The sequence below is a fragment of the Bufo gargarizans genome, chromosome 5 (assembly GCF_014858855.1).
Source record: "Bufo gargarizans isolate SCDJY-AF-19 chromosome 5, ASM1485885v1, whole genome shotgun sequence".
Classification (NCBI taxonomy): Eukaryota; Metazoa; Chordata; class Amphibia; order Anura; family Bufonidae; genus Bufo; species Bufo gargarizans.
In genome coordinates, this window is record NC_058084.1 from 348417660 (window position 1) to 348442934 (window position 25275).

Genomic DNA, 25275 nt, shown 5'->3' on the forward strand with positions numbered 1-25275 from the left:
AGAACAGTTGTCCCTCATTCTTCACTGCACATTCGCCAATGGTACTGCTTCTGATGCATTGTCACGGTGGGGAGTGGGGGAAACCCTCCACCACATAATGGAAACTGATACTAGGCCACAAAACAGGGATAGGGAGAGTGTCACCTTCTATAGCCGCCCTAATCCTGACCCTGATCTCCTGATTGTATGAGCGCCCCCTAAAGGTGGGAAGGCTCATACACACGAACCTAGATCCTACTGACCCTAACGGTCCCTAGCATAGAGGTCAGGGATAGGAGACAACCGGTTCCTCAAGGAAACAGACAAACTGGAGTCTCCATCGGGCCTTCGGAAGAGGGCCCATCATGTGTCGCCTGCTGTTTTTCTGGCGCACATGCTTATCCTCCGGAGGGAGGGTGAAAGGTTAGACGCTGTTAACAGTGTGGTTCCCTGTGACTGTTGGTTGCAGTAGGTGTGAACCGTCACTTGTGTTTGCATTTCTCCTCGTCCATTTCTCAGTGGTTCAGGTGCTTGTGTTGTGTGCTGGCTGCATTCCTGTGGTGTACTGGCTGTGTGCTGGTGGGGAATGCTTGCTGGCATCGACCTTGTGTGAACTGGGTCTGAGGTGGACACAGTGTTCAGTGTGGTCTCTCTGAGCTCTAAGGTGGCTGGCTGCCTGGTTTCTTGGTGGTTCCGGGAGTTGGCAGCAGTCTTTAAGAAACTTGCTTGCACTGACGCTGATCCTGTTACTTCCTCCCCACTCCGTAAAAAAAAATTAAAATAAAAAACAAACACACCCTGATTTAACCAAGTCAGGATATTAACCCCACGCACACCACACAGCAGGGAGACACAACTTCAAGGGAATGTGCACGTGCAAACCGAAAACTACTCGGTGCCCCCGGCAACCAGTGTGCACGGCAACCGTGTCATGGTCAAACCATACGACCATGGAATGCATGCACAAGATTTCAGGACCAGGTATTGCAGCAGTGAGGATGCCTGACTCTGTCAATCTCACTGGGAGGGAGAGTGTCAATAAGGAGAGGCAGAGGTGAAGTGGTTCTCTGACGGGCTAGACCAGCCCCCTGGTGCTCCGAGTATCTCTGGGAGGGGGAGTGGCAACAGGCAAAGGTGTTGGTGAAGCAGTGTTCTGAGGGCCTAGGCTGGCCTCTTAGTGCTCCAAGCACCTAATTTACATATAACTAAAAGAAAGAATTTCTCTGTATCGGTAACATTGATTGCAGAGAAAAAAAGCTCATTTTAGACACCATGATCAACCGTACTAGGCAGGATGCCTGGTTTTACAGGGTTGATCATTGTGATAGATGCCATATTTATTAACTGCAACTTATTAAGTAGCCGAAATAATTGTTAAAATCTTAGTCCAGTAAAAGGGTGGTGTAGAAAGTATAGTGATATCCCCAGATAGAAGTGTTAGATTTAAAGGGAACCAGTCACCGGGATTTTGGGTATAGAGCTGAGGACATGGGTTGCTAGATGGCCACTAGCACATCCGCAATATCCAGTCCCCATAGCTCTGTGTACTTTTATTGTGTAAAAAAAAAACGATTTGATATATATGCAAATTAACATAAAAGTGTATTTTCAAGTTGTGACTCATCTCAGGTTAATTTGCATATGTATCAAATCGGTTTTTATACACAATAAAAGCACACAGAGCTATGTCCTCAGCTCTATACCCAAAATCCCAGTGACAGGTTCCCTTTAAAGATGCAACAAATTTATTAAACATTGAGGGACATTTATCAAGAGTGGCATTCCCATACACTAGCCTTGATCTCCCTGTGCTCGTGTGAGATGCACCTAATTTATTAAGAGGCAGATGCCTCTTAAAGGGTACATGTCACCAGGGACTGGCCTAGACTTCAGCTAAAATTTAAGTTTCTGGCGCAAGTTATAGTAAATCCGGTGGGCCATGCTAAGCCCCTCCCATGAAGCCCCATCCCTTTTTCTAAAGTGGCGAGAAGATTAAAAAAGTCACAAATTATAGTACACTTATGTGCCATATTTTGCTATTTTTTTCCCATCACAATAATGGCATAAAGAGCTTTGTAAATGTCCCTCAATGTGTGACATTTGATAAATTATAACACAGACTCCTGCAAGACTGACTTTAAAAGGTCCTCTCATAAGAATTCTTGCAATAGAGTAAATGACAGGGTTTTGGGGAGTTGTACACAGAAAAAAAAATTGAAAATGACCCAGCAGCCTGCCCACAGTAGCACAGATTATTAATGGTAGTGAGCGGTCACAGACAAGTGCAAAGTGGTTTAAAATAGTGGCTAATTGCCTTTTGGGACTTTTCATATGCATTTGTTTCATGGCATAACCCTCATTTATATCATACAAAGAAAAAAATGTGGGGGGTTTAGTCAGCACAACCCTGTATGCAGGTGCACATTGCTATGGCAAAATACACATACAAATGCAATCGCACTCTGCAACCAGCACTCTGCCCTGCCTCTATGCTGGATGTTGAATGAGGCATTAGTGTACATTTTGGCCAAAGCGTAATAAGCCACTCACCACATCCAGGTCGCCTCTATGAGTGGTCCCTAACAATAGTTCCTACCTGTTATGGGCCATGACAGCCACACAAAGTCCAGGGAGCTCAGGTACAGCATGCACACCAGGCACACTCTGCTTTTAACCCCGTCCGGTGCCATAACAGCTTCCATCGGATCCAGGGATGCAAGTACCAACATGCATGCTGAGCCCACTATATACTTCTCCTGGAGCCAAATGGCTACTGGTAGGTGCTATAAAAGCAGGCTCAGTTTTATACTGACTTTAAAACCAGCCTCCAGGGCAGACTAACTGGTCAGGTGTGCATGACTGCTTGGAGATCGCCACGCCTCCAATATATACTACAAAGAAAAAAATGTGGGGGGTTCAGTCAGCACAACCCTGTATGCAGGTGCACATTGCTATGGTGAAATACACATACAAACGCAAAAACACAAATGCAATCGCACTCTGCAACCAGCACTCTGCCCTGCCTCTATGCTGGATGTTGAATGAGGCATTAGTGTACATTTTGGCCAAAGCATCCCTGGATCCGATGGAAGCTGTTATGGCACCGGACGGGGTTAAAAGCAGAGTGTGCCTGGCGTGCATGCTGTACCTGCGCTCCCTGGACTTGGTGTGGCTGTCATGGCCCATAACAGGTAGGAACTAGTGTTAGGGACCACTCATAGAGGCGACCTTGACGTGGTGAGTGGCTTATTACGCTTTGGCCAAAATGTACACTAATGCCTCATTCAACATCCAGCATAGAGGCAGGGCAGAGTGCTGGTTGCAGAGTGCGATTGCATTTGTTTTTTTCTCATTTATATCATAGTTACTAATTGTTCTGAAGTTGCTGATATTGTCCTGAATTTTAATAGACAATCCAGGCAAATCATCCATAATATCAAGCTCTGCCCCCCTGATATAATAGGTCAGCCAGCGGCTAGCTGTGGCAGTGCAGGGAAGATGCTGGTCATGGCTGCATATGCTCCAGAACTTTTAGAAGAGGAATGAGTAGATGCCTGAGACCTAAGTTGTCTAGAAAGCTTGTAACATAATTGCTTTTGTTTTTGTTAGCCATTAAAGGGTATCATACCTGCAAGACTCTTATTTTGTTTCTCTTAATGAGAGCGATAAACCACCTTCTGGTGGGAAACACTGATGTGGGACACAAGAAAGAAGATCTTCATGGCAGTGATTGAGTCACTCCTAGAGGCTGGTAGGACCAGCAGCACCAGTACGGTGCACTGTAGCTCAGTCTCTCCACGGCATGTAAAACACGCAAGTAGAGGGCGGGAAAGGGTTTAACTATGCTGGGAAAAGTGGTATGAGAGGGCTCAAGGCAGTATATATACCGTATCTTTTGCCCTATAACATGCACTATTTCACCCCAGTGCGTCTTATAGGGTGAATTCTCCTGAGCGCTTTCATTATGGAAGCACTCATTAGTACACTAGGACAAGGGAGTGGTGAATACATCTACTCCCTTCTCTTTGTGTGCTGGTGCCAAACGCTGTGCTGTGACCTGCATTTGGGGTCTGATTACCATTGGGGTCTAATCTGAGTTCTTTTTGGGGGTTTCAGCTGAGGTCTAATTAACAAAAGGTGTCTGAGCTGAGGTCTTATCAAAATTGGGGGTCTAATTAATATTGGGGGTCTGATTGTGCCTGTGAGCTGAGGTCTGATTAACACTGGGGTGTCTGGTGGTCTGATCCGAGATCTGATGACATTAAATTTTTTTATTTCCCTTCTCCAAAACCTGAGTGGGTCCTACAGGCAGGTGCGAAAAATATGAGATATGCGGCATCTGTAAGAGTAAAAGGATGGTGTGGACAGTGTAGAAGTGTGTACTACTCACCTGTCATCAGTCCATTCTTTGCAGCCGCCTGTCCGATTGGTTTTGTTGCGTGTGTTTGGAATAGTAAGTTCGTTTGCTGACAAGTTCCACATTGCAGATGAGAGCCATGTAAATACAAGCTGCTTATTTGTACGAATCTTCCAGATTTTCTGTATGATTTCCATGGTAACTATCTAATGAAAACCCCAGAGCCATCTGTGCAGTTTGATGGAGCGTCTTACATGGCAGAACTGGTTTTGGTTAATGTTAAAAAAGAGCATAGAGACCCACATACTCATAGACACATATGTACACACATAAATCTATAAGGCCCGTAAACTAGCATTTATTATAATAAAAACTACTTTATGTCTGTGCGTCTACATGGGGCTTTGTAAATCAATGTAAATGAGTCATTGATAGAAATCTCCCAGAATGAATCTAGGTTGTATTCTATATGTATTCGTTAAGAGCGCTAAGATGCCCACAGTCTGCTAATGACACAGATTGCATGTAACATGTACCATGTAGCATATTTAATTTATTAACATCAAGGTGGAAAGAATAATTGCAAGAGCCCAGAGTTATTGCTGCTGATTTCTACGCATTTTCCACATCAGAATCAGCATAAAAAAAATGACTCAAAGCAGCCTCCCATTCATTTCAAGGGCAGACTGACCATAGACCACACAGGGAAATTTCCCGGTTGGCCTACGCCCACGGGGCTGCCCAAGGCCTCCGCATAAAGATCTGATGCTCGCAGCATTAGTTAATGTAGGAGAATCAGGCAATTACGCACCTGGCCAGCAGTGCAGGTGCCCTCCTTAATTCAACTGTATTGCTGTTCTGAGGATGATGATAGTTTCCTACTGTGGCACAGGACGGAGGTGGTATTTTCTGCTTCAGTGTGGTATTTGGTTCTGCTGGGGTGGTATTTTGTTCTGCACTATGGTATTGCTGGCCCCGCCTACTTCTGTTGTTCCTGCCTACATGTGTTGCACAGCCTTTTGTCTACTTAGATCTACAACATCGGGCCACTTTTAGGTTTTTTTTCAAGGGCCAATTTAAGTTCACAGTCCGCACCTGGAAGCAGCATTTGTATTTTTTTTCCGGGGTGGTTCATACTAAATTGTCTATTACTAGTACTGTTGGACCTTTATGGTATACTTCTGGCAATTCTTACATTTATAGAAGGGACAGCAAAGGAATGACACAACATAGAGTCATAATACCAGATGCTCCTCAGTTGTTACTACATGCAGAATGCAAGTAGTTAACAGACTAACAGACATGGCAGGAGAGGTGACAGGTCCTCTTTAAATCTACGAAGTGTAATGTGGAGCAATGGAGTGATAGACAATTCAGTTACATTCCTGTGTTGAGTGTCTACCTTAGTCTGACATGCTGTGGAGCAATGAAGGCCTATCACAATTATCTGCAGCTTATTGATTCTAAGTGACCAGAGACTTTGCCTCCTTGAGGCCACGTGAAAGGACTCTGTGGTTTTCATTTTTGAAAGTTGTCAATCTCGCTGACAATTTCATGAGCAAGGCCAAAGATTGATGGGACAAGGAAAGCCAACCAATCTGTCACCATGAGAGGAACAGATTAAGTCATATTGGCAGGCCGTTGTGAAAATGTTTGCATTGCAGCTGTTTCTACTATTACCTGTTGTCTTGCCCACTTCCCCTCCTTTGTATAGATCGCTGCGGAGGAAGCAATGTATTGAACTCCACCAACAATCACCACACAGCTTATTGTTCCAGGGATGGGCTATTACCATCTATGACCACTTTTTCTATTGTCCATTTTCTTGGATTTTATTGACTCGCATTATGTGTCTAACAATGAGATTATCACACGCTTGCAATAACCTAAACAATCTGCTCTTTTGTTTCAGAGGAAAGTAACGATTCCTTGAACGTACCTGAGATACCGAAGCCTCTGAAGACCATAAGCCCAGCTCTTTCAAGCAATGCTCCAGGTAATTACAATGTAGCGTTAATTGGTCTAGGTGTAATTTATTCACGTCTGTAAAAGTTGTCTGTTTTGGAGGCTGAGTGGCACCTAAAGCTTCTTCCGTCCATTTAGGATTCACAAAACACACTTGAGGAGGATTTCTAAAGTAAGCCGGTTTATACAAGGCATTCCTTCCTGAATTACTTGGTAATGACTCAATTAGCTTTCATTTCTGCACAAAGGAGATTTGCTTGCATAAATTAGCTTATCATCATTGAGGAAGTGTCACGGCTAAAGGACAGTTTATAGATACAACATGCAGTCGCTGTCACACCTATGAGAATGTAATATAGACATCTGTGTATACTTTGTGCTCCAACAGAACAGACTTCTGCCATTCAGAGGCTGACAGGGGACAACAAGTAACCCAGGGGACTGGCAATGTAGACGTTTGTGAAAAGGTCAACTTGACACAAGCTCTGACAATCGACCCACAGTTCTGTCTTCTTTGATAAAAATCAGATAAACCTAAGACCACTAATTGATCTGCAGCCTGTTTAAATGTTGGCCATGCATATCTTCATTGCATATGATTATAGCAAAAAGCAATCGAATCGGAAAAAAAAAGAGAAGACCAACGACTACAGCAGATGAATAGAAATTAGAGGAGCGCAGAAGTCTCGATGCAGGGAAGTTGAGCTGGAGTATGGTATCCAAGTGTTAATCACCATACGCCTACCACAAAAAAATAGAGACATATTTGCGCAATGGTTATCATTAATACTAAGGTCTTGGAATTCCGTCTTGGCATTGTGCTGCTCGTGTGGAAAATATTCAGTGCACTAAGGTTCATGGCCAGCACTAGAAACTGCTTGATATGTGCATTAAAAATAAAAAGTACTTTTTTTCCTCTGGAACACCGCAACCAATTTTCACAAGACAAGTCGGCCATAAACATTAAATAGGTGTTGGTCTAGTGCTTAATTGGCTAACAGCTGTTTCTTCCAAACTATACATAGACATGCACACTTGGATCAGGAAAGGGGAGTAAACCACTGCCAGGCATCTCTGGAGGCCTATTTTCCCATGAACAAAAGGATCCAACATGTTTAAATCCAACTGTGTGATCCTTCCTACCCCTGCCATCAGAAAAAAGTCAGGAGGCCACCATGCACATTAAGGTTGACTAGTAATCAAATATATGGCTGGCTCAAGGCTAAGTTTGCACCGGTGTCCCTAAGTGGCCCTCCGATCTTCACTTTCTAAAACTTATACAGGGATCTGGACTCCGCTGCAGAGGAACCATCAGGCCATTACCTCTTGGAGTGCTCTTTGTTCAGTGGCGCTGACCCAAGGGAGTCAAGAGACATTGGTGCAGAGCACCGAGGGATCAGACAAAACCATAGTCAGGGACAAGCCGAGGTTGGTACAGTCAGCATTTATGCAATCCAGTAAACAGTCCAAAGGTTAGAGTGGGCGGCACATGGTATATGAGGAACATGCAGTGGTCAGATCAGGCAGTAAAGGGTCAGGCTAGGGTTGGGGTAAAGGCAGACAAACCGAAGAGTAGCACACCTCCGCAGGAAACTAGCAACTAGAACTTATTACTCAGGCACCCTCCCGCAAGGCAAGGGTGTCTTAAATATTCCAGGGATGCTATCCATAGGCTGGGCGGACTAGGCTGTGTATGCTAGCCCTTTAAGAGCCAGAGGAAGCAGATGTCTGTTACAAACAGAAAGTGACATTAAAGCTGAAGAGCAGATCGCTGGCCAATGAGGTTTGGACAGGGCAGCGAGACACTGATGGGCATGGACTGTTGGAGCGGCATGAGTGGTAAGCATTCCAGCAGGCATGCCCACTGGCAACCGGGGAGCAGTGGTGGCCATGGGCCCCAGCCTTAGAAGAACAAAGTTCTATATCTAAAAGATAAAAGCTTTACAGGGTGATGTAAGGTACCAGGTCCTGATGAATGGAGCCACTAGCCTCTGCACACTCCATTAGGCTAAGGCTCCACAGCTGTAGTCCACAGGATTGCATGCAACTTAATGTGTTCTTTGTACACTGCAAACTTTACATAGCAGTACAAAAAGTCTAGTTGTGGCTCTAGCCTAAAGGAAATCGTACTGACATCGTATTATAAACATCAGCATGCTCCATGCGGGAAGAAGGCAGTCAGACATCCATTCCTATGATACCTGTATACCTATGATATCAGCTTGCTTCCTAGAAATAAAATGTCAGGGCTCAACATAGCTACTCTGTTTTCTTTATGGAACCATGATATAGCCCAACTATTGGCCTAACCCTCTCTGTGTGAACCTGGCCTTTTTACTAGTTTCAAAATAATTCACTTCTAATTGCATTACTTAGGGAAATTTAATTGTAAGCTCCATTAGGGCCGGGTGTGATATTATGTGATAAAACAGCCTTATATAGAGAGATTTATAGCAAATACAGAATGGTACAGATGACCATGTCATATCAGGCACTTGAAGCTTCCCTAAAACAATGCATATTCCTGAACTCAAGGGCACTGTACTTTTAATAATACAGACAGATTACACAACGCCGTCCAGCAGAAGATGTGTTTCTTATCTGGACTTAGCACCTCTGCAAAAGCAAAAGCATAGTGGCCGTATCTTAACTGTGTCCTGTAAGGAAATGTAGTCTGGGTCGCCCTCTCAGCTGTACGTGCCCTATACATCACTCCTCTCCTGCTGTCAGGAGAAGGGTGGACAAGGAGACCATGATCAGGAAGTTCCTTTTCATTCTTTTCCTCGTGTGACATGTGGACAGGAAACAAAAGGCTGATTTCAGGGCCCGCACAGGAAAGCAAAAACAGGTTTACCATGAGTGCTTAGGCTCTCTTTGTGTTTTGCAGAAAGGAAGCAAGCACATCATATTGTGTGTCACCACTTCAAGGCACTAAAAATGTCTACTAAAAAATTGTGTAAACTAACAAGGTATGTAAGTTCTGCTTTCTGTTCGGTGTCAGTCACTACAAAGTCATTTTCTAATCTACTCACTTAAAGGGGTTTTCCGGGCTCTGATTATTGATGACCTCTCCTCAGGATAGGTCATGAATATCTCATCGACAGTGGTTCTCCAATGATTAGCTCTTCTCTGCTGCTGGTGGCGCTAAAACTAGCACATTTAATGGAGCAGGCAGCGCAATTCTCGGTGTAATGGCTGTTATAGGTTACTGCAACTCAGCTCTCATTCTGAGATGCAGTAACCCAGGTAAGGCACTAGACTTTGAATGTAGCTATGCTTCTGCAGCGAACCCCTGAGGAGCCGGTTTAAAGGATAGGAGTGGTAGTGGATCTGTTGAAGTGTTGTGTTACGATGTACTCCCTCAGACCGTTGCTCCCTGGGAATCGGTGCAGTGGAATTATAGTACTGAAGAATAAGGCCACAGTTAAATGTAACAATCTTTTTTACTAAGTGCAAAGTAGAACTTGAAATAGAAGCAGAAGGCTTCAAGTGCAACTCTTTTCTGGCACCAGCAAGCATATGAAGGCAGGTTGGTTGGTGGTAATCCAGCACTTAGGTAATACTGGTCTAGTGGTTGTTTGGTGATGGGTGGCTTGACTGTAGTCCCTTACCTTACAGCAGTGTCTGTAGATGGAGATGTAGCAGGTCACTCTGCTGCCTGGAATCTCAAAGCTTTACTTGAGGACAATTTGGAGTAGTGTTCTCTGGAGAAATCTGTAACTGGAGCAGGAGCACTGAAAATTGCTTCCGCTCCCCTCTGTAACTTCTCAGCAACTTCCCCTCTTAATAAGTAGCAGGACCAACCCACTCCTACTAAGAGGGTAGGAACAGGGTGGTTACCCTGTTTCTGCCAACCTTTGCCATTCTTTGTTTTCTGGAACAGTAAAATACATAACAATAGACAATTTGTAGTAACCCCAGGTCTGGAGTACTACACTTCCTGCTCAGATCAAAGTTATAGTTCCAGTGTTGGCAACTGCAGAGAACAGCCATTGTGTCAGACACCCACCAATATTGACCTATACTAAGAATAAGGTCATGATATTAGGGAAGGGCTGTCGTTGGTGAGCCCAGTGAAAAACACAGTTTGTCTGCACCATTGGAATAATCCCTAAAGATTACAGTAAATTCATAGAAACACAGGTCTGGTAATATCTTTCTATATATATTATGTAGAGGGTGAGGCAAAAGTCTGGACACATTATTTTAACTGGTGTAATTTGTAGAAAATTGACTTCCAATGTGCAAAAGTATTAATTGGGAGGGAGGTTGCATTATTTGGTGGAGGAAACGTTTTTATCTGTCATTTTGAAATCTGCCATATTGAATTCAGCTTAGGTTTTTCAATTGGAATGTGTGATATATCAGTCTTGGCTAGAATTTATTCAGAAACACACTGGAAGCTTCCGTTTTGACCTATCTTTACCTGTTTAGGAGTTAAAATAGGTAAAAATTTCCTAAAGTGCTATACACAACTTATTCTATGTGTCTACCCTTGTGCCGGATGCACATGGTTTAATGATTCATCCACTGGTCACAAATGCGCTGAAAACCGCACTGTAAGATTCGCTGTTTCAGGTGAGCCATATTGGCTCAATATGTTTCACCTGAAATGGCGAATCCTACGTGCGGCAAATCTCTAGCACTTTACAGTACCAGCAAACTAAATGAGAGAATGCTGCAGAAAAAAATGACCTGTGGTGCACAGTTTAAATCTACATCTTGTTATTTTATGCTGTAGATTTTCATTGCGGCTTCCACCTTTTGTAATGCAAAGGGTGATTTCTGCCTCAAATCAGCCCCATTTCCACAGCAAGATCCGCAACAGTTAGAACGAACAAGTTGGGCTCCCCATTGGTTAGGTAAATGTCAAAACTAGATATATATTCCAGTTTATTCTGCTTTTGTCTCCTGATCCTAAAATCTCATTAGTATTTTTCACCCCATAAGACGCACTTTCCCCCCCCCCCAAAAGTGGGGGAAAAGTGCCCCTGCGTCTTATAGGGCGCATGCTGACAATTTGCATCGCAGATTTCGATGTATTAGTGAGGAGGGTCTGTAGTAGGCGGGAAGAGCGGCGGGCAGTGCAGGCACTGTACTCTGGCCCGCCGCTCAGTATGTACTGTATTATACCTAGTGTTAATCATAATATCTAAACTGCGCCCCCCCTGCTCCCCATCTGTACCGTACTTACCGGTACATGTCACACTCCGTCTCCTGTAGTAAGCGCTAGCAGGCAGGCCGGGCTACAGGCGGCCGTAACTCACTGAGGTCAATTGCCTGCTCCGCCTACTTCATTCATAAAGTAGGTGGAGCAGGCACGTGACCTTAGTGAGTTACAGCCGCCTGTAGCCCGGCCTGCCTGCTAGCGCTTACTACAGGAGACGGAGTGTGACATGTACCGGTAAGTACTGTACAGATGGGGAGCGCACTGCCTGTCGCTCTCCCCGCCTACTACAGCCCCTCCTTAGGGATCTATGGATGAGATAATGAGGGGGGGGGGTCTGTGGATGGCATTATGATGGTGGGGGGTATCTGTGGATGGCATTATGATGGGGGATCTGTGGATGGAATTATGATGAGGGGCTCTGTGGGTGGCATTATGATGTGGGGGAATCTGTGGATGGGACTGTTATGGGGGGGATCTGTGGATGACACATATAGCAGTGTCATCCACAGATCCACTACCCAATAACAGTGCCATCCACAGATCCCCCCCACCATCATAATGCCATCCACAGATCCCCCACCATCATAATGCCATCCACAGATCCCCCCATCATAATGCCATCCACATGTAAGAGGCAGCCCTGATCATCCAGCAACATTTCCAACACATATATATATATCAGACTGTCATGTTTCCCTCCAGCCACCAGAGGCCACTGTGGCTGAGTAGGACAGTGAGAGGGGTTGTTTCCAGAGGATAAGGAGTTAAGGGTTTTTCCCGGGCTGAGCAGAGAGCCTGGGCTGAAGGTGTCTGAGTACACAGGAAGAAGGACGCTGTGCACTGAGAGGGAGATCCACAGGGAAGATTAGAGTGATTTCTCCCTGCCTGCTGTGACACAGTATCTGGGACATTAGAGTGTGTTTGCTCTCTGACTGAGCTGATGTTTCCTGGTGCAGAAGAGAGACTGCTGCAGTGTAAGGCACTTACCAGAGGGGCTTGTGAGTGAATTCCAGGCCCTGCCTGATTATACGTCCTGAGCTGCTGATTATCTCTAACCAGAGTTACAGAGACTACAAAGTAAGGCTTGCAGCATCACCCCTGCCAGAGCTGAGCCACGCTGAGGCAAGCAAGCAAGCAAGCAACCAGATCAGGACCCAGACTGTATCTGCCTGTATGTGCCGGACACAGAACTGTGAGTGCACTGATGCTAATCTGAGCTAGGACATAGTGGAATAGGATTTAGTTTAGTGCACCGTAGAGGTGCACCCCGGGTAGCGGGGACAGATAGGACTACCTAGAAGAGAGTAGCCTGCCATTTTCTGTACTTGTGTTTGTGATTCATTTGTGTTCTTTATGCAAATTTCCATTATCATTATTGTGAATTCTCAAGCTGTTCATACTGTAAATCTGCTTTTCCGGCAGTTAGAGTTCTCTTTTAATAAAGCCGGTTTCTGCTTCAGCCTCCTTGTCTGCTGCACTGTACTTGAGTCCTGCTCTACGGTCTCTTCCTCTGCTGACCGTTACACACAGCTCCCCCCATAACAGTGCCATCCACAGATCCCCCACATAACAGTGCCATCCACAAATCCCCCACCCCATAACAGTGCATCACCCACAGATCCCCCATAATAGTGTCATGCACAGACCGCCATTAGTTCAAACCCACCAAAGGCACACCTTTTGGTTAAAAATATTTTTTTTCTTATTTTCCTCCTCAAAAACATAGGTGTGTCTTATGGGCCGGTGCGTCTTATAGGGCGAAAAATACAGTAAATAAAATGTACAAAGGAAATTAGTTATGCCACCAAACCATAGATTGCTGCAGCCAGAGAAAGGCAACTAGGACCTCCACCAACGTCACAGCCCACATTGCCACCAGTGACATGGCTTTAAATGTGTCATCACCTCTATGCAGAAATCAGTGGAAGCTGCAGAAACCTACAAACACTCTCATCATTAGTTGTTCTATATCCTGAAGCTATTACATGGTCTCTCTTGCGGTTCGGAAATATAACAGAAATTAATTACCCACAAGGTGCAACGCATTTTTGCAAGATCATGAAATTCCACCACTCCTATTAAGAATTTGTCGAGCTTGTCAGTGACTTAGCATTAGAAGTAATTCTGGAGCAAGTTGCAGGTTTTCCTTGACATTGTGCAATTAGCAATTTATTGGTACAACTCTGTCACGTGGAGGAACTCTGAGGATTTATCGCTAAGTGTTCTACTTTCTCTGAGTGTTCAGTTATCAATATCGCTCATTCCGTAAACCTGTCTATAAAATGTTTTTTAGCATACTAAGTCGATTTGACTTAATTTATTCCTGATCTATGCATTATGCACACAACTTGCTAATGATATGTAAATGTGGGTTATAAAGTGCTATGGAATCCACCGGGCCTGCTGTTTAAAGATCTTCTAACAACCTTAGATTGGCGGTAAAGTCTCAACTGTGTTTATGCTTCCATCAAAATCAAATGATGCAATTTACATGCAGATTGCCATTGTCAAACACATGGTATCTTGTCAAAATATTTGGCACCAGAAAGTTATTCTTTTTGTATAATTAATGCCCCTCTCCTACTTTTAAGTTAACTCCTTTAGTTCCATTTTATATTAGATTTACATTACTTGATTTTCAATCTACCTTCTTATTTTGGCCAAAGATGGCAAGCATGAGGAGATCCATACATTATCCTGCAGGTTGAGCAATAAGTAGTCAATCAGTTATTGAGGTGTACTGCAGTTCTAACACTCATCACTGTGCAATAGTACGACTGGGCCTGTGAAGGAATGTTGGCTATCTGTTGTTCTTACATATGATGTGCTCAAAAATAGTAGCAAAAATGGTAAATGAATTGTGCCACAAAAATATTCAAAATTTTTCAAACCAGCACCTGGATCTGAATATTTTTATCATTTTATGTAAAAAAAAAATTGGTATTGCCACTGAGCTATTCAATAAAATGGATCTGTATAGCGCCACCTGCTGTTTTTTTCTGTTCCTTATTACTCTGTCCAACTCACTGAGGTGGTCGCCCATACTCAGTTTAGATCTTCAACTGCCGCTAGCCATATTGCCTGTTAGAAGCTCTGACAGTTACAGGGAGAGTGCTGCAGCAGAAAAGACACACCCCCCTTAGCTGTGATAGGGAGAGATGCAGCAGAACGGACACACCCCCTGAGAAAGAACACACCCCCTGAGCTGCCAGCCTGAAATAAATGTAGCAGAACAATTAGAGCAATGAATGGGGAGATCTCTGGTTCCATGTGAGGTACAGGGTGAGTTGTATCTTTGTAGGAATGAAAAGATGAATCCAGCATCGAAGTTGAAAATATTGTGTGTTCATTTATTCAATATAGTACAGATCCATACAGTGACAGCATCACCTGAGTGGGAACACTTTCTCTCATGGTTGTTTGTTTCAATAGGAAAAGAGACCGACTATACAAATTACTACAGAGGCCTATGGGACTGCACAGGGAACCATCCTGATGAATTGTCCTTTAAGCACGGTGACGTCATATATATTCTCAATAGGGTAAGTTACACAACTGTACTTTTATGCTGAGAACCCGGTTGGGACTTCAATTGTTTGGCAGATTACATGAGTATATACTTGGCATTGCCAGCAGTACTCAATGTGCTACCCAGAATTACATCTTTTAATCTCTCACACAAATTGTCTTTACACACACAGTAATAAATGACATTGTCATTCTAATACAATCACATTTGAAAACATAACCTAATAACAGGAATGAACTTAAAAGTATGTTTACAAATGCCTAAGGGGCTGGCAAGGATCCTGTGAAGGGCCAGTATAATGGACAATAATTATAGGATGCCCTCCACGACCTACTGATAATACGCATATTATTTTCATCTTTCCCTTTTCAAGTTGATGATTCTGATTAGGAATTATTATTATTTCCACTAAAGAGGTCAACTAAGATCACAGCACCACACACATTTCCTATCCACATGGTGCCCCTGTGCACTGCAATTTACTGCTTTTGCAGAGAGTCGCTGGGGTGAGCAAGGAAGATGGGAGTGGTAGTTGTGGCTCTGAGGGTGTTAGTAATACTCACAGTTCATGGTGACAATCTCCACTGTGTCAGTCCCTAGGGCTGCCCAGTGACGACCCGGGTGTACCCTTTCTTCCCTCGGGGCATACCAGGGTATTGGGGCTCCTGCATGGTGGTAGATGGGGTGTACCTCATGTTGAATAGTTGACAGGGTGCAAGGCAGCAGGGCAGATGCAGAGACCTTCTCTCAGGAGTACTCTGGTAGTGAATTTGCTTTTTTGGACGCTGCAGCCTCAGAGACTGAGGTTCTGTGAGCTAGGCCCTGGTCTGCAGGAACTCTCCCACACACATCCTTCTTGTAGCTTTCTTTAGACTATACTCCTGAACCTCACCAGGTAATAGACCTGGTCCATCACCCTGGTAACCTAAACAGTCTGCTAATTTGTTAACTGTTTGGTTGCCTATGCCTTACTACTAAGTGCACATAGAATACAATAAATCACAACATTTAAGTCAATAACGTTGCATAAACCCTCTAAGCTTAAGTTAACCCTTTGTAGTACTCCTCTGGTGTACTGCACCCCTCCTTATTGTGAGACAAGCCAGCCCGATGTATTGACACATAGATCCCCTGCAATTCAGCATGCATACAGACAAGACACAGGACAGGCTAGCTCCTTCCTCTTGTCTTGTTCCTGCAAGAATTAGGTTAAGGCACATGCATAATAGACAGTACATCTAGGCTTTCAGTTCACAGCAGATAGGATCTGGGATGACAATATCTTCACATAGAGTGATGATATAGGGTGTCATTCTCTATGGAAGGGTAAAGTCCACTTTAAGTGGAAAAATAGTCCATTGCTACTATAAAAAATAAAAATAAAATAGTCCATGACTTCTTCTAAAATGTAAAAAGACACAGGGAGCTTAGGTATGTTAAAGTCCATACCCTGAGTATCACACTTAACAGGATAGGTAAACATTTCAGAGTGGCTTAGATATGTCGAAGTCTCTTCAGAGTCTTTTCTCTGGGCATGATGCTTTAACTTAACACAACTTCATTTTTTTTCTTTTGCCTGGGAAGAGAAGGGAGGTGCAAGGTGTAAGGTGAAGAAAGTCCATTTAGGGTAGAGTCTATACGGCAGACCAACAGCATAGAAAACTAAACTAAACAATGTGAGAATATAGGGCAGTCTATTACCCTAGGCTCTGGGCTCATTTACTTTTTCTTTCTTGCTGCTTTTTACTGCCTTTTATGCAACAGGATCTTTGGGTTGCCGGACTGGCATATGCTAGTGCAAGAGCTCTGGCACCCTCTGATGGCAGGTGCACAACAGCTAATATCTTCTACCTCTTTGCTCTGGCCCTCTGGGACCTTCCATGGTGTGATAAAAAGTCTTGTCCAGCTGTAAACGAGATCACGGGCTATTAACCATCGTATTGCCAACTCCATGGTGATAGTGAAAGGCATTGTCATGCCCTGCTCAGACAGTGTGCGGAGGTCTGTCAGATTGGCAGCACGTGTCTAACCTTTTGTTTGTTTTGGAATCATGCTGGATCTGCCGTCCTTCAGGTGCTCTGGGTGGGGTCATTGGTTTAAATTGCCTTCAATCCCAGAGGGCCGTGCGGGTTATAGATTTTAGTCTGGCCTTGGTTTCAAGGAAGGAAGGATTGTCTGTTCCAGCTCAGATAAGTTTGATTTCTGTTTGTGTTGTTTGCGGTCTAGGCTATTTGTGTGTCTTCTGCCCCTTCCCCCCTTTCACCATCTCAGGGATTCTAGGGTGTTTGCAGTCCAGGCACGAGGACACTTCATTCCTACCATCAAGGTCTGAATGTGGGCTTAGCAGCATAGTGAGAGAAGTCAGGGATGTGCTAGGAGGTGACCTGTCCCCAGCATCTAGCCTAGACACTTGAGTATTTGGTTGTCTGTGTATCTGAGTTCCTGTCCGCCGTGACATTATAACCCGCCATACTGTGACTGCCATTACTCAGCAGTTTTGTGATGGCGTCAATTGATGCACTGGTTGACCGCATGCAGGGATTATCCCTAGAGGTTGCGGATCTGCGTAGTTCGGTCACACAGTGTCAGAGGGTTCTGGCATCAGGTGCAGGTCAAATTGGTGGGGAGCCTAAAGTCGCTCTTCCCGAGAAATTTACAGGGGGTGCGGATGATTTAATCCGCTTTAAAGAGTCATGCAAATTGTATTTTCGACTGCGTCCATTTTCGTCAGGTGATGAAAATCAGAGGGTTATCATTATGTCTCTGCTTAAAGGGGACGCACAATCCTGGGCTTTTTCTCTGCCGCCCGGTTCTCTGGCCCTCCGGTCGGTGGAGGAATTTTTCAAAGTCCTGGGATTGATTTACGATGACCCAGATCGGGTCTCGATGGCGGAATCTAAATTGCGTAACTTACTACAGGGTAAACATACTGCAGAGGGTTACTGCATAGAGTTTAGGAGATGGGCTACTGAGTCAGGGTGGAACGACCCCGCGTTACGTAGTCAGTTTTGTCAGGGGTTATCTGAAAGGTTGAAAGATGCCCTGGCTTTTCATGAGTACCCAGATACTCTAGAGAATGCAGTGTCTTTGGCTATACGGTTGGATAGACGTATCAGAGAGAGGTGTAAGGGTCCCTCCGTGCAAGGGATCCCTTCTGCATGTGGTTTTGTCTCACCTGCTGCCCAGGGTGATATTACTTATAACTCTGGGGTAGGGGAGGAACCCATGCAGTTGGGTCAGATATCTTTTCGTTCTGGTAGGAGAAACTTTAGGAGATTACATAAATTATGTTACTTCTGTGGTAAAAGTGACCATCTTGTTTTTGCTTGTCCTTTTGTTAAATCATGTGATGATATGAAAGAAAAAGAAACCGTCCTGACTCTTGGTAGCGTGAATGGAGTAGCGGAACAAGCAAATATGCAAGCTCCCTGTAATTCTCGTTTTCTCCTTCCAGCCATGGTGGCGCTAGACTCAAGAAAATTCTTTGTTGAGGTATTCATTGACTGTGGTGCTGGGCTAAACCTTATTGACTTTTTTTTTCATTCAAAATCTGGGTCTAAGTACGTGCACTTTGGGAAGAGAGATTTCGGTGTTTGCAATAGATTCTTCACCTCTTTCTCAAAGGAGTCTCACTCATATTGCACATAATATTCAGTTGAGATTGGGTGATTCACATGTAGAGCTTATTTCTTGTTTTGTCATGAGGAATTTGCCTGCTCCTTTAGTCCTAGGTTTACCTTGGCTGACAAAACATAATCCAATTATTGATTGGCATGCAAGACAAATTATTGGTTGGGGAGAGTTTTGTTCGGAGAATTGTCTTGGCACAGGGGTGTCCACTGCGGTTCTACCTCAATATCTCTCAGACTTTGCGGATGTCTTTTCAGAGGGTGGGACCCAGGAATTGCCCCCTCATCGTGACTATGATTGTCCAGTTAATCTCATCCCAGGAGCTAAATTGCCAAAGTCTCGCCTTTACAATCTTTCCCAACCTGAAAGAGAGGTCATGCGAAAGTATATCGCCGAGAGTTTGGCAAAAGGTCATATTAGGCCATCTAAGTCTCCGGTGGCAGTATGTTTTTTCTTTGTCAAGAAAAAGGATGGATCACTGAGACCGTGTTTGGATTTTAGGGAATTGAACAGTATTGCGGTCTGGGATCCGTATACCCCTTCCTTTGATATCCGACCTTTTTGATCAGATTGTTGGTGCCAGGGTGTTCTCCAAGTTGGATTTGAGAGGGGCCTACAATCTGATCAGAATCAAGGAAGGGGATAAGTGGAAGACGGCCTTCAATACACACGAGGGTCATTTTGAGAATCTGGTTATGCCTTTTGGTTTGACGAACGCGCCAGCAGTATTTCAGCGATTGGTCAATGACATTTTTCATCACTTGGTGGGGAGGTTCGTGGTGGTTTACTTGGATGACATTTTAATTTACTCTCCTGATCTGAAGACCCATCAGGATCATGTGAGACAGGTTTTGACGATCCTTCAGGAGAATAAGTTATATGCCAAATTGGAAAAATGTGTGTTTTCTGTGCAGGAGCTTCCGTTTTTGGGATATCTGCTTTCCGACTCTGGTTTTCGTATGGACCCCGAAAAAGTCTGGGTGGTTCTGGAATGGGACCGACCAGAGAATCAGAAAGCTTTGATGCGATTTTTGGGGTTTACTAACTATTATAGAAAATGTATTCTAAACTATTCCACCATTGTTAAACCTCTGACTGATATGACAAAGAAGGGCACTGACGTCTCTGTTTGGTCGGAGGAGGCGTTGCAGGTCTTTTCGACTATTAAGGAGTGTTTTGCGTCTGCTCCCATTCTGGTGCAGCCCGATGTGTCTCAACCATTCGTGGTGGAGGTGGATGCATCAGAAGTGGGGGTGGGAGCGGTGCTGTCGCAGGGTTCTTCTCCTGGCAAATGGGTCCCATGTGCTTTCTTTTCCAAGAAGCTCTCGGTCGCCGAGAGGAACTATGATGTGGGAGATAGAGAGTTGCTGGCTATAAAATTGTTCTTTGAGGAATGGCGTCACTGGTTGGAGGGGGCTTCTCACCCCATTACTGTTTATAGAGATCATAAGAATTTGGCTTACCTGCAATCTGCCAAGCGTCTGAACCCTAGACAGGCCAGAAGGTCACTGATTTTTACCAGGTTCAATTTTGTTGTCACTTTTTGTCCGGGGGTCAAAAATATCAAGGCAGATGCGTTGTCTCGCAGTTTTCCTGGGGGAGGTGATTCAGAGGATCCTGCTCCGATTTTGGCTGACGGGGTTGTGGTTTCCGCTCTGTATCCCGAATTGGAGATGGAGGTGTTGGGAGCCCAGGAGGGGGCTCCTGGTTCCTGTCCCCCAGGGAGGTTAATTGTTCCCGAAGAACTGCGATACAAGGTTTTCAAGGAACATCACGATACTGTCCTTGTCGGACATCCTGGTGGTAAGTCCACCTGTGACCTTGTGTCCCGGAGGTTCTGGTGGCCCGGGTTACATAGGAGCATTGAGGATTACATGGCAGCTTGTGAGACCTGTGCATGATCTAAGGTTGCTCATACTCGACCGGCTGGTTCACTCCTTCCTTTATCTATTCCGTCTCGTCCTTGGACGCACTTGTCCATGGACTTTATTACGGATCTGCCGAGTTCCTCCGGGAAAACAGTCATTTTGGTAATAGTTGATCGTTTTAACAAGATGACTCATTTTATATCGTTAACTAGTCTGCCTAATGCCAAGACTCTTGCGCAAATTTTTGTTGACAATATCATGAGATTGCATGGTATTCCTTCGGATGTGGTTTCTGATAGGTGCACGCAGTTTGTCTCCAGGTTCTGGAGGGCGTTCTGCTCTCGGCTTGGCATTCAACTTTCGTTCTCTTCGGCTTTCCATCCGCAGTCGAATGGACAGACGGAGCGTACTAATCAGAACCTGGAGACCTACTTGAGGTGCTTTGTGGCGGAAAATCAGGAGGACTGGTCCTCATTCCTGCCCTTAGCGGAGTTTGCTTTGAATAACCGTAGACAGGAATCCACGGGTAAGTCGCCATTTTTTGGCGCATATGGTTTTTATCCTCAGTTTGGTACCTTTTCTGGGACTAGTTCCTCTGGGATGCCAGAGGAGGAAAGGTTTTCCTTTACCTTATCCTCTATCTGGCAGAGGATACAAGTGAATTTGGAGACGATGGGTGAGAGATATAAGCGAATGGCTGACAGGAGACGTGTGACTGGTCCGGACCTGTGTGTGGGTGATCTGGTGTGGTTGTCCACTAAAAACATTAAATTGAGAGTGCCATCTTGGAAATTGGGTCCAAGATTTATCGGCCCGTACAAAATATCTGCACTGATTAGTCCAGTAGCGTTTCGACTGGATCTTAGCAGACTTGGAGGATCCATGATGTGTTCCATAGATCTTTATTGAAAAAATATGTGAGACCAGTGGAACCATCGCCATTGCCCCCTCCTCCTGTTCTGGTCGATGGGAATTTAGAGTTCGAGATCTCTAGGATTCTTGACTCTAGAGTTCTTTGGGGTTCCCTTCAGTATCTGGTACACTGGAGGGGATACAGCCCTGAGGAGAGGATATGGGTTCCGGCACTGGAGGTCAACGCCAGCCGACTGGTTAGGGCTTTTCACAGAGCCCACCCGGATAAGGTTGGTCTGGGGTGCCCGGAGGTCACCCGTAGAAGGGGGGGGTACTGTCATGCCCTGCTCAGACTGTGTGCGGAGGTCTGTCAGATTGGCAGCACGTGTCTAACCTTTTGTTTGTTTTGGAATCATGCTGGATCCGCCTTCCTTCAGGTGCTCTGGGTGGGGTCATTGGTTTAAATTGCCTTCAATCCCAGAGGGCCGTGCAGGTTATAGATTTCCGTCTGGCCTTGGATTCAAGGAAGGAAGGATTGTCTGTTCCAGCTCAGATAAGTTCTATTTCTGTTTGTGTTGTTTGCGGTCTAGGCTATTTGTGTGTCTTCTGCCCCTTCCCCGCTTTCACCATCTCAGGGATTCTAGGGTGTTTGCAGTCCAGGCATGAGGACACTTCATTCCTACCATCAAGGTCTGAATGTGGGCTTAGCAGCATAGTGAGAGAAGTCAGGGATGTGCTAGGAGGTGACCTGTCCCTAGCATCTAGCCTAGACACTTGTGTATTTGGTTGTCTGTGTATCTGAGTTCCTGTCCCCCGTGACAGGTATGGGTACAGTAGGATTTCCAACTCTGGGCACCAAGTAAGCTGACATTTCTGCTCGGCAACTCTGACTGGGATCCAAGCCCATCCTTCAGGTTTGCTGAAGATGTTAACAGGCCATGACCTGCCAAGGGACTGGCCATGGCCCTTGGCCTCTCCTTGGCTGCTGATTTTTCAAGAACAGCGGCCTGCTTGTGGATAGATGATACAACTGCAGGCAGCCTACCTCAGCCTTAATATAATACTTATACAAGAAGATATTTTGTAGGCGCCGTCTCTTTTTGGATAATATGTCAGTATCAACTATTAATACAGTGAGGCATGAGCTACAAGTTCATAGACTGCTGGTATTGTGAACATGGAATTAACCTGCAATGTGATTGCCCTCATTCTGTACAGTCTGACAGATTCAGTAGTATTTGAGCGTTGACAGTTCAATTTCGCTAAATGTGATGTTGTTACCTCTGCTACATTATTGCAGAGAATGTAAGCTCATGAGACTAGAACGTTTCTGTTTCCCCATGAATATAAGTGATCGAAGAATGCACTTGGCAAATACTTGGAACCACAAAACTTCTATAGCCAACAATGTGCTAGTCTGCCCTATGATTGTCCCTTCAGCGCAGGCTTGACTATGATTTATGAAATATGATTCAGCTACCTTCAAAGTGTTTTCTCTCAACAATAAAGTAACAGCAATGCCACATATTCTTAGCATGCACACTGTCATTTGCTGAGATCTCATAATGAAACAGCCATTAATTACACTGTCTGCATTAGCAATGACATGTTATGCCGCCACACACTGTTACTCCAATAATCCCCAATCTATCACCAGTAACCAGCCAGTGTTAGCTCTAGTGTTCTCTAGATTCTCATGTAAAGTGCAGATCTGTGCCAAACAAGTGTTAATAAGAATGTATCACTACTGTTGGTATCAAGCATTAGCCTACCAGAGAAGCTACTATGGGGGTCCGTCCAGCAACTTAGGAGGTCAATGACATTGTTAAAGTAGCCTCTAAAGTGAGTTGATGAAAGGATAACAACATATAGTAGAATGCCAAAGAAAGGAAAAAGCCTCAGATAAATTACCATGATAATAATAAACTTTAAAGAGGGTTTTCAGGGGTAAAAACTTAGGATAGGTCATCAATATCTGGTTGATGGGCCTATGGCTTGAGGCACCTCCGACTATCAGCTGTATGGAGAGGCCACAGCGCTCTGGTGAGAGCTGCAGCCATTTGTGGGCCATTGATATATCAGTCACATGGCATATTTGCAGCTCAGTCCCATTCGAGTGAATGGACCTGGACTGCAATGCCAAGCACAACTACTTTACAATGTATGGCGCTATGGATAATAAGCTATGAAGAGGCCACAGTACTTACAGGAGTGCTGTAGCCTCTGGAGGGGCCAGGTGTTGGACCCCCACGATCAGATATTGATTACCTACCCCAAGGATAGGTCAATAATCTGCTCCCCTCTTGAACATATTTACGGCTGATAGTGGTCATTATAGAGAGGGTCCTCCTTTTCTTCTACACAATGACCACGGCATCTGAGCAGGGAAAACATGGGAGCCGTGAGCTCCCGCACCAGTAACAGCCTTCCCTGACTTAGATCGGGAAGCTTTTGTATGTCTGTGATAGCTTGGCGCCTCAAGCAGACTCCGATACCTATCACTGGTATATACCAATACAAGCCTGCAGGTTGCAGCACTGTATTCAGTGAATAGTGCTTTCTGTGATGGATAAATACTCATCACAGAATACAATCTGATGCTTACTAGTTATAATCACCTAGGGTGATATAAAAAAAAGATTTAAAAAAAAAAGTTTTTAAACATATAAAAAAATAAAAGTTCAAATTACCCCCCTTTCCCCCATAAATTTTTTAATAAAATTAAAAAACATAATTGGCATTGCCGCATCCGAAATGCCCGTACTATTAAAATATAACAATATTTATCCCATACGACGAATAGCATAACGTAAAAAAATTACCCAAAATGGCCAATTTCTTATTTTTTGTCACTTCACCTCCCCAACAAAATTGAATGAAAACTGATCAAAAAGTCAAACACACATCAAAATAGTATCACTGAAAGCTAAATATCACCCCATAAAAAATAAGACAAAATAAGCTATAAAAAGTTATAGGATAGAATATGGAATATGGCAATAAAAAGAAAAAATAATTATTTTTATAAAGGTCTTTTTTCTTTCTTTAGTATTAACCCCTTAGGGACTTAGGGAGTACCGGTACCCGCTGTTTCCCGAATCCTTAAGGACCCAGGGAGTACCGGTACGTCCTGTGTAGTTTTAATCACTGCCGCACGGCCGGCAGTGATCGGAACAGGGTGCCTGTTGAAATCATTCAGCAGGCACCCTGTGACAATGCCTAGTGGGGTCCTGTGACCCCCCCGCATTGCCGATCGCTACAAACCGCAGGTCAATTCAGACCTGCGTTTTTTAGCGCTTATGCAAGTTTCTGATCCCTGCGGTCCATGACCGCAAGGATCAGAAACCCCAAAGTGCCTATATTTCTATGTTAACACCCCCCCTTCCCCCCGCAGCCCTCTGTGTTTTTGTGCCTGCGGGCGCAAAAAAGTGAAAAAAGTAAAAAAAAAAAAAAACTCAAATTCCCTACACATGTTATATATCACCGCGTCCGTAACAACCCGATCTATAAAACGGTCATGTTACATTTCCCGCACGGGGAACGCCATAAAAAATAAAAGCTATGATGAAATTGAAATTTTGATCACCTTACTTCCAAAAAAAGGTAATAAAAGTGATCAAAAAAGTCGTATGTATGCCAAAATAGTGCTATTCAAATCGCCGTCTCATCCCGCAAAAAATAAGCCCCTACATGAGACAATGGCTCAAAAAAACCAAAAAAAACTATGGCTCTCAGACTATGGAGACACTAAAATTATTATTTTTTGTTTCAAAAATGATATTGTGTGAAACCTTAAAAAATAAAAAAAGGTACACATATTAGGTATTGCCGTGTCCGTAAGAACCTGCTCTATACAAATATCACATGATCTAACCCCTCAGATGAACAACGTAAAAATAAAAATGGTGTAAAAAAAGCCATAATT

At 44.3% G+C, this 25275-nt stretch overlaps 1 protein-coding gene across 1 annotated transcript in view; it reads left to right on the forward strand.

Annotated features, from left to right (window-relative positions):
- The window catches only part of SKAP2 (src kinase associated phosphoprotein 2), a 277254-nt gene that overhangs the window by 208244 nt on the left and 43735 nt on the right, over positions 1–25275 (forward strand). Inside the window, exons 10-11 of the mRNA XM_044295336.1 lie at positions 6249–6332; positions 14904–15013. Coding sequence (XP_044151271.1) covers positions 6249–6332; positions 14904–15013 — 194 coding nt within the window. The remainder of the gene's footprint in view (positions 1–6248; positions 6333–14903; positions 15014–25275) is intronic.